Source organism: Pseudochaenichthys georgianus, chromosome 22 (assembly GCF_902827115.2).
Source record: "Pseudochaenichthys georgianus chromosome 22, fPseGeo1.2, whole genome shotgun sequence".
NCBI lineage: Eukaryota > Metazoa > Chordata > Actinopteri > Perciformes > Channichthyidae > Pseudochaenichthys > Pseudochaenichthys georgianus.
Window position 1 is genome coordinate 20888240 of NC_047524.1, and position 13431 is coordinate 20901670.

Consider the following 13431-nt stretch of genomic DNA (forward strand, 5'->3'; position numbering starts at 1 on the left):
TTTTTCCCATAAAAGTGTATTTAACAGCAAACATAGGCCTATATATGTAAAGTTAATAGTTTTCCTAATGGAGTAATGCAGCTGAAGCAACTTTAATTTTTCGACACCTCATTACATTATTGAAATACTGTCCATGATCACATAGCCTGCACTAACAGTTAGTGTCTGAAAACGTTTTTTTATAATTTCATAATTTCAGCACCCACGGTTAAAACAGTGTCCAGAAAGCACATATTTTTATTATTAATTACATGTATTTATAGTCATAAAAGCATCAATAAAACATTTGATTATTTTTACGTATGAAACATACCAAGTTTAATCTGATGGGGGATCATTGGTGAAATGGGTTGTGATCGGTTCTGCTGTATTTTAAGTAACAGCAAAACAACATCCATGTTAAGCTTTTATCTGTAAGTAAAACCAGTAGGAACAAATATATAAATGTTTCGAGGTAAAACATAGCTGAGTACTTTGAGGGTATTTACATCTTAATAATGAGCACCAGGTGAGCTGCTACTTTCTCAGCAGTTCCCATGTTTATTCAAGCAGCATGCTGATCACTTCCCTCTCCAGCTGTTGCAAGAGTTTCCTGGTTTATAGTTCCACAAGAGGCCACTATAAAATACAATTCATGTAGAAGCAAAATACTCATAGCCTACTGTTTAAAGACAAATAAAACAAAATCCAGCATCCATCTTCACGAGCAATGCCTTTAGTTTGAGTACATGTATTGTAAGTCTGAATGTCTTTCTGCTTCTTGAGAGCTACTCCTGGTACTGCCTCTCTGTGGCCGTGAAGAAATCCTCCAGAACGCTCCTCAGGTACTCGAAGGTGGGCCTGTCCTCTGGGTTTTCCCCCCAGCAAAGACACATGACGTTATAAAGCCCCTCTGGACAGTTTTCTGGCCTCGGCATTCTGTAGCCCCGGTCCAGGTTCTGGATTACCTCTGGGTTGGACATACCTGAAAAACAGTTAAATTGTCAATGGTCTCAACAATGTAATACTTTTATTAGGTGTTTAAGAAAGGAATTTGGGATGGACTAGTATGAGAATTAATGAGTATTTACCAGGGTAGGGTATGCGTCCATATGTCACTATTTCTGTGAGGAGGATCCCAAATGACCACACATCAGACTTTATGGAAAAGGTGCCATAGTTGATAGCCTCTGGAGCCGTCCATTTGATGGGGAACTTTGCACCTATGAACACAGCAAAAAACCTTATCTTCTGTACAGATTTATATCATACTTACATTTTTGTTTTGACTTCGAGACAAACATGGGTGATTTGTCCGAGGATGTGTTACCTTCTCTTGCTGTGTATTCATTGTCCTCAATCAGCCTCGCCAATCCGAAGTCAGCAATCTTACAAATGAGCTCACAGGACACCAGAATATTGGCTGCTCTCACATCTCGATGAATGTAATTCTTCTGCTCAATGAAAGCCATGCCATCCGCCACCTGCAGGAGGCAGCACAACATCAGACAAGTCCTATCACTGTGTGTTCAAGCATGGGATTAGTGTGAGTGTAAGTGACTTGTGTATGGTTTAGTATTGTGTAATATTTGTGTGTGTTAGACAGATGGACAGCTTTGGTTCACTCCCAAAGCAGGGAGTTTCCCACGTCCCCAGGTCAGTTCCTTATACCCTTTACCTCTGTACTCCACCCAGGTGCATCTAGCTGTAACCGCTCTACTTCCTGATACTAAAAGCTGCAGTCTTACCTTCACTTTACTACAGACTGGCTGAATATTCCAGTGACTGTTTCTGATTCAATCATTAGTCATTTCTACATAAGCAGACCTATGATGCAACTTGAAACTAACGCACAAAGCAATTGATGTTATCTTATTAAGATTTCCACAGAATTCACAACCCACAGTTAATAAGCATCTGTGTCATTTGTGTGTTTGTGTAAATGTTTCTAACTCTCTACATTTTGCTGGGTCAGTGGTGTATATATCAGACACAAGAATGTATCACATAGGTGCTATTAGCCCTGGGGGGCTTGTCAGAAATGTGAGATGTACGTATGTCTGTGTATTTCATAAACTTCCACCGTCGTCATGACTTCCAATTCAGGCAACTTAACGCCTCTTCACTCTCCATTTGATTGTGGTATGATTCAATCTGAAACTTTAAAGCATTACTTTGAATTCAGTAAATTATAGGTATCTGCTTTACTCTCCTAGCTGATATTTCCGTACAATCTAGAACTCTTCTGATTCCATTCATGTATACACATTTTAGTCAAGGTTTAAGTATGTGGACAGAGGGTCCAATGGGCTACTGTGTCCGAGCAAGGTCATTCATCACTTTAATGTTAGAGTTACTTGCTAGGGCTTTTACCACAAGCTATCACAGCATGACAACTCGCTAGTCTTTTTTAAACCATGTTTACCACAAAGCTCTGTATGAAACTATTCTCAAATGAAGAATCTCTTGTTAGACTTTGAAAGATCATTCTGTCTTCCGGTGGCTGGGTTTCCCACACCCACTAAGTTCCTTTATTAGCATCTAACATTTAAAGAAGTAGATGCAGGAATGATAACATTGCGATATTTTTTTCATATCCTTTCATGTTGCTGTGTGCTGGATAAGAAGATTGATACCGTTCTTATCTGTACGCTAAAAGTTAAGCTAGAACCGGTAGCTTAGCTAAACCTAGCCTAGCTTAAAGATTGGAACCATGGCCAAACGGCTGGCGCTGTCCAATAGTAGAACGTTTTTTAAACCAAATATAACATGTTGATAAGTGAGCTGTTGATGAGCTGGTAGGCAGATTGTGTTAACTTTTAAAGCCATACTAGCTGTTTCCCTCTGTTTCCAGTATGTGTGCTAGGCTAAGATAACTGTCTCCTGGCTGTAGCTTCATATTTAACAGAAAGATATGAGAACGGTATCATATTCTAGCGAAGCCCTCGGCACAAAATACATAATAAGTGTACTCCCAAAATGTTGTTATACCCCTTGAACTTTTAGTCGGTGTTAATCGTTGTTTAAACATCTGGTGTAACTGACCAGATTTGTCTTTTGTCAGGCTTAAAATCACAACGAGAACTTTCACATGGGTCAATAAAAAGGTGAATCTCTCCCCTATTCTGGTTCTTTGGTTGTAACCAGTTTTATTTGTGACAACATGTCTAGACCACAAGCACCTCTGCTCACACACACACACACACACACACACACACACACACACACACACACACACACACACACACACACACACACACACACACACACACACACACACACACACACACACACACACACACACACACACACACACACCCTGCTCTGTCATACAGCGTTGAGTGTAAGTCTCATCACAACAGTGGCCAGTTTCCTGTCTATCAGGATCATGCTGAGAGAATAGGCTGTGAAGAATAAACGAAACAGATTATGGTAAATGGAGAATGTAGATAAAGATCACAGATTCATTGACAGTAAAAAGAGAGTTGTCTTGCCTGAGCCGCCATGTCTATCAGAGTGTTCACTGGCAAACTGCCTCCCTCTGTGGTTTTCAAGTAATCCACTAGGCTTCCTGTAAAAATGACATGTAAAGTTGTATCTTTTCAGACAAGCACGTTTTGCTGAACAAAAAACATTTTGTAACAAAACATCATGTCAGCCTAAACAGATGGACTCTAGCAACCTATTTCTGCATCAAATATATCTATAAAGTAGGTTACAACCACAAAGTGCATGCTGAATAGTACAGAACAAGCTTTAATTGAATTGGACAACAAAAGTAAAGCCAAGTTTTGTTCCAGAAGATTACATTTTCCTTGGTAAAAAACCTCATGATTGCTCATGGACATAAATAGACAGTTGGACCAGAATAGCAGTTTAAAAACAGGGGACATAACACTTTGAGGAAGTGCACAAACATCAGTCAAGTTGATGTATATAGTTTCTGACAGCAGACTTTGTGTTGAGATTGATAAGCACAGAACAATAACTCTGCACACAAGCCAACCAAGTCAAACCAAAGGAAATAAGAGGAATGACTGTGCCAGGAAAGAGGAGGCCTTTGCTCCTCTGCTTAAAGTCAGGAAGACAGCTTTTGAAGTCTGGAGGAACGCTTTTTGTCAAGGTCACAAAAGGAAGCCGGGTTGACACGCCTGTTTTTTTCCATCTTTGTTGTCTTCCATAATAAAAACTGAAAAGACGGGAACTACGAGCCATCCTTTCTCTTGAACACAGAGGCGACAATTGTGTCCTGTCCACACGTGGATCCCAGACAAAGAGGCAGCCTCATGTAGAGCCACTGCCTGTTGGTTTACAGGCCACTCATACAAGACCATACAAAGGCACTCCATTCAATTCTGCTGCAAGGCTAAAGCTGTGTTTGTGACAGCATCTCTCCATGCATATTGTTGTTGTTCCTCCGGGAAGGAGAATTCAACACATTTTTTTAGATTAAAGATACTGCATGACTTACAAATGACTGCTGCACTTGTGCGTGATAAACTATTACAGGGCATAGAGCATGTCATATGGAAAGTTGTTTGCATCTGTTACGATTGCCTCTTTTTATTTCTTTTGTTTGTGGTTCAATGTGCTTGTGAGTGTCTGTGGATGCAATGTGCATAAACAAATCTGGAAAGTAGCCAAGTATCATCAAGGGGTCTTTGTGAACAATAACCTGATGAATCACCCTCTCCTATTTTAACACCCTCTTGTCTCAGATGGGCCAGGAGACTGGGACTTCCCTTTCGTGAGTAAACACCAGTAACCTGACTGGAGGGGCCCGGAAAATAAGTGAAAGTTCATGTTTGCTTTGAGACATTTTAGCACAGAGTGGCGAATACAGGAGCGTTGCGAGGAGAAGCTGAAAATAGCCTATCAGAGGGCAGGCCACTTCAGCAGAGCAGCATGCTTTGGGAGGCGAGGCTCATGACCGAGCTCCCTTATTTAGGTTTGATCTCACAGCTGCATTCATGTCCATGCACGGGTTGATTATACAGTATTATCTCAGTAATGTTTACATCTTTTATCAAACATAGGTAGGCAGCTGTGTGTTCAAAAGCTAATTCAACAGAGTCACTGTCCTGCAAATACGATGACTAATGAAAAGGATGAAACACTTTTGGGCAGCCCAGTCTTTTGTTAAAGCAAGTGTTCTCACAACAATTTTTTTAATTCAGATCAACATGTTTGATCCTGAACGTCTACGCCGCTGCCTATAATAAATTTTTTCCCCAGGCCCAGACATTATGCTTATGACACCGCCCTTTGGTTTTCAGGCAACAGGCCTGGGATTAAGGAATGATCGTTTCAGACAGGCTTAGACATACTCAGCTGACTAAGTGAATTGAAAAGAAGCTGGTATGATTAAAGAAGAATCTCTTTTTAATTTAGCTTCAATTGAGGATGATGGAATACCCTGGGACCATGGTTTTCCTTTTATTTTCATGCTATAAGAGATAACTGGAGTTTCCTCTCTTGTTTCTACCCACCATTCTCCATGTACTCCGTGACAATATAGATTGGCTCTTGCGTGACAACGGCGAAGAGTCGGACGAGACGTGGATGCTGCAAGTTCTTCATATGTTGGCCTCTGCCAGGAAGGCTTCCACCGTCATTGTGCCTATACTTCAGGTTCTTAATTGCCACCCTCCTGTCATTATTGTAGACACCCTGAAAATATACATTTGGACATCAGTGGTTTGAAGGGCATTGTTTAAAACAAGACAAAGAGTCTGCAGACATGCTAGCAGGTACAGCAGCGCAGTGCTTATCACAATGTTAACATGCTAATGTTAAGCAGGTATAATGTTTTCCACCATTTTGTTGGCTAGCAAACGCATTAAATGTATTTGCTCAATTTTGAAGTAATTAAAATAATGTTTTCTCATGGCGCCAGATGAAAAACCTTAACTTATCGGCATTCAGTCTCTTAGGAACATGCATGTTTGTAGCATTAATGTTTATCCAACTAATAGTTGGTGAGTGAATTCACTCGCGATCGAAAATGTGGACCTAATTTTGGTACTAGAATAAAACTTAGGGCATGACCAAAGTAATGCAGTGATAAATACAGTTGTTATGACATACTGACAATAGTTCCACATAACTGTCATGCAAACATGACTTCATTCCAGATCTGCTACATTAAAACATGTCACTCAAACCCACGGCCACGCTCATGAAATGCTAAGCATCTCACACCATGCATGAAGCGTAGCATTGGAAACAAAATGAAAATGAAATAAAACTTTCATAGCAAATGAAAACCACTCCCATTATGTAAGCATGTCCTTGAAAGTCCCCAATCTTTGGACATGAATAGAGAAACCAATACAGTGCCCAGACTACATGCAAGAAGATTTCGTAAATAGAGAGTGGCTGAGGACAAGTTCCATGGTTGGCAATGTTTATCTCGAATACAAGGGTTTGTTTGGCATGTTGAATTGAGCTGGCAATTGAGGATGGAAAAGAGAAGAGAATTACCCCTTCAATTGAATAATAAGGACGTTGTGGCACAGATGATTAAAACGGATACCCTTGTGATCAGCACATTTTCCGACTTAATACTCAACAATTGCGTTTATGCAAGAATTGTTAAGAGACCATTCATCCAATTCATGAGCTCTTTGCAAATTTAGATTGATGTTGTTTGAGTGCTGTTGCATAACAGGGATAATACCTCATCATTCTTCAGTGAACCAGCTCATACAAGCCTACAATTAAGACCGTGTTTAGGAAACTGTTCTGCATACGCTGTGGAAAAACCCAGGCTAAAGGCTTTTAGGTGCCCACATGTGATGGGTCTGTGCAAAATTGTGCAAACCATTGTGTACAAAATAGAAAAAAATGACATTTAAATAATTGAATTGGATCAATCATTTCCCCCATAGGGTCTTCTCTGTCCCTTACCCATCCAGACTTCGCCAAACTGTCCTGCTCCCAGCTTTTGCTCTAGCTTCAGGGACTCTCTGGGAATCTCCCACTCATCCTGCCACCAGGGCTTCTGTGGTGCCCTCGACTGACACGGCTTCACCAGCTTTGTGCACAACCCCTCTGCCTCACCTGAACGATACAGAGACCACACAGGTTTAGAATCATTTAGATAAAGACCCCATAGCGATCTTGTTAGTCATTTCAACAGGCTGCACGCACGTGAGTGATGCTGGACCATCTCTTTCAGCGAGCTAAAGGATATCTTGGCTGTGATGTAGAAGCCACCATCGTCCATGTTGCGGATTCTGTAGTGCTTGACTACTTCCCCAGTGTTGTGGTCCAAGTCCCTGATTGATAAGGAGAATGAGCCTGGAACAAAGAAGAAACATCATGGAATCGAGATGTTTTCAACTAAAGATATCGGAACATCACAAATGGATGGAAGTTTAAGTGTAGGCCTATTGGTGACATTTTTTTTTTTCTCTCACTTCTTTACATTACACTATATTGATTTATGACACATCTAGTAATGTTTGCATTTCAGACTGGTAAAGCAAAACTGAAATCAAACATGTTAAATGAGTTTGGAAGCAGGAAGGGAGTTGTGGGAAATGGGTCATCTGCCAGTCATAACAAGACAAAGTAACATGGGGAAAGCCACACCTTTTGTGTGTTATTGTAAAGAAATATATCAAAGTCTTAATATTCTACCGATAGCACCTTTAAGCAAATAACAATGAAAGGCCATACTCCAAATATGCTGCTGAGAAACTGCCTTTTGAGTCAATGACATGATGACAAAAATATCACCTTGGGTTGTCTCACTCTCTCGAATCAAGAAGGAGCCCAGTGTATTCCCGGGAGAGAGGAGGAGCCGCGTGGCTTCGTTTCTCGAAATGTTCTTAAAGAACCACCTGCAACACAAATACACGATATGCTTCACACTATAAGCAAACCACTTCCCTTCCCTCAGGGACACAGCACACATGATATGAGATGGTGTTGAGGTTGAGTGACATGGCGTTGAGAGATGTATTATTATGTTTCCTGTGTGACGTACGATTCTGTCTCCATGGTGGTCATCGCAACAAAGTTGTATGGGATGTAGCCCTGCTGGCCTGTGGTGAGAGATTCCGCCAAATACCACTCTGGATCTTCCCTGAGGGCAAAAGAGTGACTTTTACAAATGAAACACAGCCGTCTAGACTTTCTGAGAGACAGAGTACATATTCAGAAAGCAGTTTCAGTTAGCCCCCCACGGAAAAAAGGGTTCTCTGCATTGGTAATGATCAGTGCATCAAATGAACCGCATGTCACATTAGGCGTGGGAATGTCTTGTTTTACAGTGAAGATGGTCAATTCAACACAATTCCCCACACTGTAGCCTATCGGTTCTTAAACTTGACATTTCAAAAAAGGAATAGTTCTCCTTTAAACCTCAATTTTTTTATATTTATTTTTGCCTTTTTCCAACCAAACACTGTATTGTATTTTCTGAGTGTTAAAACACACAAACAAAATGAACACATATTTTATTTATTTATTTGAAAAGTTCAATTACATTTTAGAGTATTTGTTGGAGTTTTTCACATTAATAAAGCCATGTTTTTATTTAAAAATTCCACAAACCAAACCAACATGTTCCCTTATTTCCTGTATATATTCTGTAGGCCTAAAATGTAAATGAAGCCTTAGGTTATGTTGAGGTGAGTGGATATTCTATGAATTGTTGTCTGGGGCCTAAATATTCTAAGATATATTTCCCTATCTTTACTTTACGGTAATGAGCAGCTTACTTGTTGATGATCTTGAGTTTGTCTCCCTTCTGAAAGCCCAGGTCTCCATCATGGTTGGGTTCATAACTGTATATGGCCAGCACAAGGTTGTCTGCAAGGAGGTTTGTACATTTTTGAAAGAATGAAATATAGGTGAAACATATTAGCCACAGATTTCACTCCCAAAACGTACTATTAGAATATATTAAAGGCTTTAGTTGTTTTGATATTTATATTTTGGCAATTGGCTGCTTGTAAAGGCTCGAAGGCGATGGTGAGTGGGGACAGTGGTAAAGCTTAGTCTTCTGGATAGCGCTTACAGTATGTGTATTGTGCATTATTGTTTATGTGGCTAAAGGTGAAGTGGACTGGAAAAAAAGGAGGAACATATGAAACGGAGCGAGGTGAAGCCACATTGGCAGGAAATTAGCTAAACTCCATTCATGCTTAGTTATACATGTAATTTAATCCATAAATAACTAATACGAAGAGGTTCACAATTTAGATTTTTGTAAAGGAAGAAAGGAAATGTTAACTTCTTATGCTCCTGCATTTAGACACAATATTTAAACTATAAGGGAGATGGAGAGATGTTACAAAAAGGTTGGTGAGGCAAATTATTGTGTGTGCAAATTATAAAATGCTAACTGTGGTTTAGAATAAAGGAATAAAATCAAAAGCTTTTAAATGTATTTACACATTCAATAATATTTTATCACTTTTATTTGTATTCACTTTACTACTTGCAAATGTAGAACAGTTTGTTGTATTTAGTCACCTGGTAGAGGAGATGTAGGAGGTGAATACTGTGATGGGTGATGAATAAGCTGGTCTGTGTACTGGAGATCAAAAAACAAAACAATATTAGACTTTCCAAAGAACAAAAGAAGAATCCGGCAGAAAAAATAAGTAAGTATCACATTCATGTCAAATAAATGTCAGGTTATGTTATCACAGTTTAGGTTTTTCTACCAGACAAAATGTCTCGACAAAATGTCTCAACATAACGTGCCACGCACAGGTGGCTTTCTACTTTATTTCTAATCTAACGGGATATCTACTCATGCAGAGGAAACAAAAACACAGAGGGAATGATTACGCTGTCAATTTAATCACAAACACAAAAGAGAACTTCCCTCACAGGCATGTAGGATATAAACCGTATTGGACACAAAACAAAAAACAGATTGCTCTATTTTTCTTGGAAATGTTTACGTCATTTACACGCCATGAATTGAATTGTTGCACCCTATGAAATGTTCACACTCTCACATGTACTGCAGTGCACTTATGTGCAAGGGGTCATTCACATTAAACCACACAAACAACCAAAGGCCATTCGTATGAAGCTCACTTACACACATTCAAACACTACAATGTATAATGAACTGACAAAAGCACACGCCTGTACATACAATATGTGCAGTGACACTTACTGGGTTGCATGACTGGGGGGGTATGGCGCAGTTGCAGTGGTCACAGATTTCATCCAAGTTCTCAATCCAGTCGCTGTCTGAATAGTCCGAACTGCAGTTGCAGCCCATTTTTCTGCAATTAAGAGGTTTAATTAAAGCATTATGGGCATTAGGGTTCATAAAAGAATGTCCATACATTTTTTGATGGCGTCTGAAAGTATTTTCTTTTTTTTTGCGGCGTCTGAGATAGCTTTCATGTCTCTTAAGGAATGTCTCTCATACCAATCCAAGACCGTTTACGGTTTGCGATGCATTTTAAAAGATAGATGTCAAATACTGTTTGGGAAAAAAATCACTAAATGAACTAAAATTGCGTTGCGGTGGAAAGAAAACAAAAACAAATCCGAAACTGTCATACTGTTATCGGATGTGATTAGGGCCTCGCCTCAAAATGGAGACTTATGGCGCGTTTCCACTGCAGAGGGTAGCTCGCTTTAAGCGTGCCGAGCCGTGCGGGGCCCGTTTTTGGTTGCGTTTCCACTTGGCCTAGTACCGGCTAGCGGGTCCTAATTCACAGTTTTTCTGGCCCCATAAAATCGTGGTTCTAGGGCCAGGAACAACCAGGCTGAGTCGGGCTGAGTATGCTAAACTAGAGAGAGAATCGCTGGCAAGGGGGCTACAACTACAACAAGATGAACATATTAGTGCTGAACCGGGCTGGAAACAAAGGGCCTAACACATGTGAAAGCTTTATCTGTAGGCACTGTTTCGACATTATAAACCTGCAAGTAAAATCACATCCAGCACTGTGACAATCAGCTACATTGTTACTTCCCATTATTGCAAATCGCAGGAGTGAACATGTTCTAATTCTACCTCAAGCACTACGAAATAAAGATACTAATCTTGTATAATCCAGCATGGGGTGCTCTGTATTTTGTTTTACACTGGTGCACTGTATGAGCTGGCTTTCTTAAGCTTACTTGGCTCCCAGCGGGCCGCTCATGGAACAGGGTCAGTGGGCTATACGCAGCGGCCGTCTGTCCCAAAGGCTCAGAGCCGTGAGAAGAATCTGGAGAGGTCTGACCCGCCAATAACAGCCCAACACTGCACTGAGAGCCTGAGGAGCGATCACTCTGACCTATGAGGAGTTTTCAGCACTCCTACGCATTCTGGCCAGTACTCACAGAGTCACACAAAGTCAGCATTTTCCATTCAGGGGCTACCCTCTTTTTTTTATGATCTGAAGGCCTTGGCAAACAAATACTGATTGTTATTGTTTGCAGAGTATCATGAAGAAACTCTGTTAGTCTGAATAATGACCTGATACATGTTGACATTGTAAGTGAAGCATGTAGGATAATAACCACACCTTTAAAAAAAAAAAAAACCATTATGAACACTATAAACAAATAAACTAGATTTAAAAATGTAATGAAATATCAACACAAATATTTATTTTATGAGGTTTTTATGTTGATGCAGCTCTGTTACAATTCCAACATTTCACATTTTGAACGATACACATTTTATTCATCACCTACATTGTGTCTCTCGTATTCACAGTTTGTGTGACAGCTTTCAACTTACAAATACGTCTAAAGAACATTTAACTTTAATATTAAACTGCATGCATGTTTTATTTGAAAGAGAAGGCATCTTTTGTTTGGACGTTGTTCCTTTTAAAATAGTGATTTTTATCGACAGTGCTCATGAAATGTTTTTTTATACACATTCATTTAGAACCAGGCAACAAAAACAAAGTGAGTGAAGCGATAGGGACATAACTCTGGCTTTGACATCATTTTTCTCTATTTTCCATTAGATTAAATTACATTAAAGACAAACGAATCTGCAAACTCTAAACATGATTTGTGTATCACTTGTCATGTAACACATGATAACTAAAGAAAAATTATCACTTTTAGTTTATTCACTTTTCTTTCTCTACATTTTAAAACTATGTGACAACGATAGAATCTAAGTATGACACTTACCTTTTGAAATATGAAATGTCTCTTCAAATGTGCAATATCAGATATCACGTGCCTCCATAAAGCTACTTTTTAAATATTTCTCCTTTGTAAAGAAAAGTCTATTTAGCAGTAAGGTAGTTTTTCACAACGGGTGTGAAGATATCATCATCCGCTTCTCTTATAGTCACTAACTGAATGTGCGAACACACACCTTGGAGTGACAGCAGAGTTTCCTGTCGTTGAAAGGTTGAGGGTTGCTCTGCAGGCTTCTTCTATAACAGGTGCTTGAACTTGCAGCTGTGTGCGAGCAGTTAAAGGCTCCATGGTAAAGGGGTCAGGACGGCACCTTTCCCAAAGATGTTTCCAACACAGTTTTAAAAAAGGAGGCAATGTGAGACAGTGGTTCAGTTAGAGTTATATATTCGACTTTTGTGTGTATCATCTGTAGATCTGTGACCTTTAAGGTGAAGTGAAGCAGGGTTATTCAAGAGAACCTGCTATGAAAGATTGTAATTAATAATATACATGATATAATAATATACGAACAGTATCAGATTGATTATAAATAATTATAATAAACAATGTACCAGATAAATCACCAATTTGGTGATTGGGGACAGTTGTGTTTCCTGTGTTGTGGTGTCAGGCGACAGGTTAAGTATCAAGTCTAGTTTGTCAATTACACATGTGGTTTGTGTCTCGGTGTGGCCAGCGAACCATTTTAAAAATAGACTTTGGCCTTGGTTTTCAATGACAATCAAATAGGAAAAGTATAGACAACATGAGTCACAAACATCTCACTTGCAGAGGGGCAACAAAAACAAATGTCAGTGTAAACGAATCATCATGTTTAACCATTGCTACTCGGAGAATGATCACGTTCAGCCCTGCATATAAAGTTCTAAATCTTTCTCTGCTGCGGGCCGCTTCTCTTCTCTTGTGGTGAGCTGCTGCTGCAACAGAGCTCGCGCTGGCAGGAAGTCGGTCCAAACCTTCCAGGAAGTGCACAGACGTCTGCGTAGAACACTGCCACAGCATAGATTAACACGAAACCACCTGAGTTGACTCTTTTTCCATTAGGGCACAGAACAGTGAGAGTGTAACCCGAGAAGGGATAATTAAGTACTTTCATTTTTTACAGTGAGTCTTTTACTGAGCTGATGTATGTGGTATTATCTGTTTCTGAATGCAGAATCCAACCTGGCACACATTCTCCATAAATATGATGAATGCTGGCACATTTACTACAAAAAACCTCACTATCTATTTGGAGATCAGCTTTTGCCGGGCCTTGTGAGGCTTTAAGGGTATTCCTAGTTTCCCTTCGACCACAGCTGACTTCTAAATGTGGTT

The 13431-nt window shown here is 39.8% G+C and overlaps 1 protein-coding gene across 1 annotated transcript; it reads right to left on the reverse strand.

Annotated features, from left to right (window-relative positions):
* Positions 1–219: 219 nt before the first annotated feature.
* On the reverse strand, positions 220–12277 carry lck (LCK proto-oncogene, Src family tyrosine kinase). Its single transcript, XM_071207197.1, has 13 exons — positions 12100–12277; positions 10124–10235; positions 9466–9526; positions 8709–8799; positions 7973–8071; positions 7723–7826; positions 7132–7281; positions 6887–7041; positions 5469–5646; positions 3474–3550; positions 1310–1463; positions 1071–1202; positions 220–964 (listed from the first exon to the last, which is right to left on the reverse strand). The coding sequence occupies exons 2-13, from the start codon at positions 10229–10231 to the stop codon at positions 768–770; spliced, it is 1506 nt and encodes a 501-aa protein (XP_071063298.1). The 5' UTR covers positions 10232–10235; positions 12100–12277; the 3' UTR covers positions 220–767.
* Positions 12278–13431: the final 1154 nt, after the last annotated feature.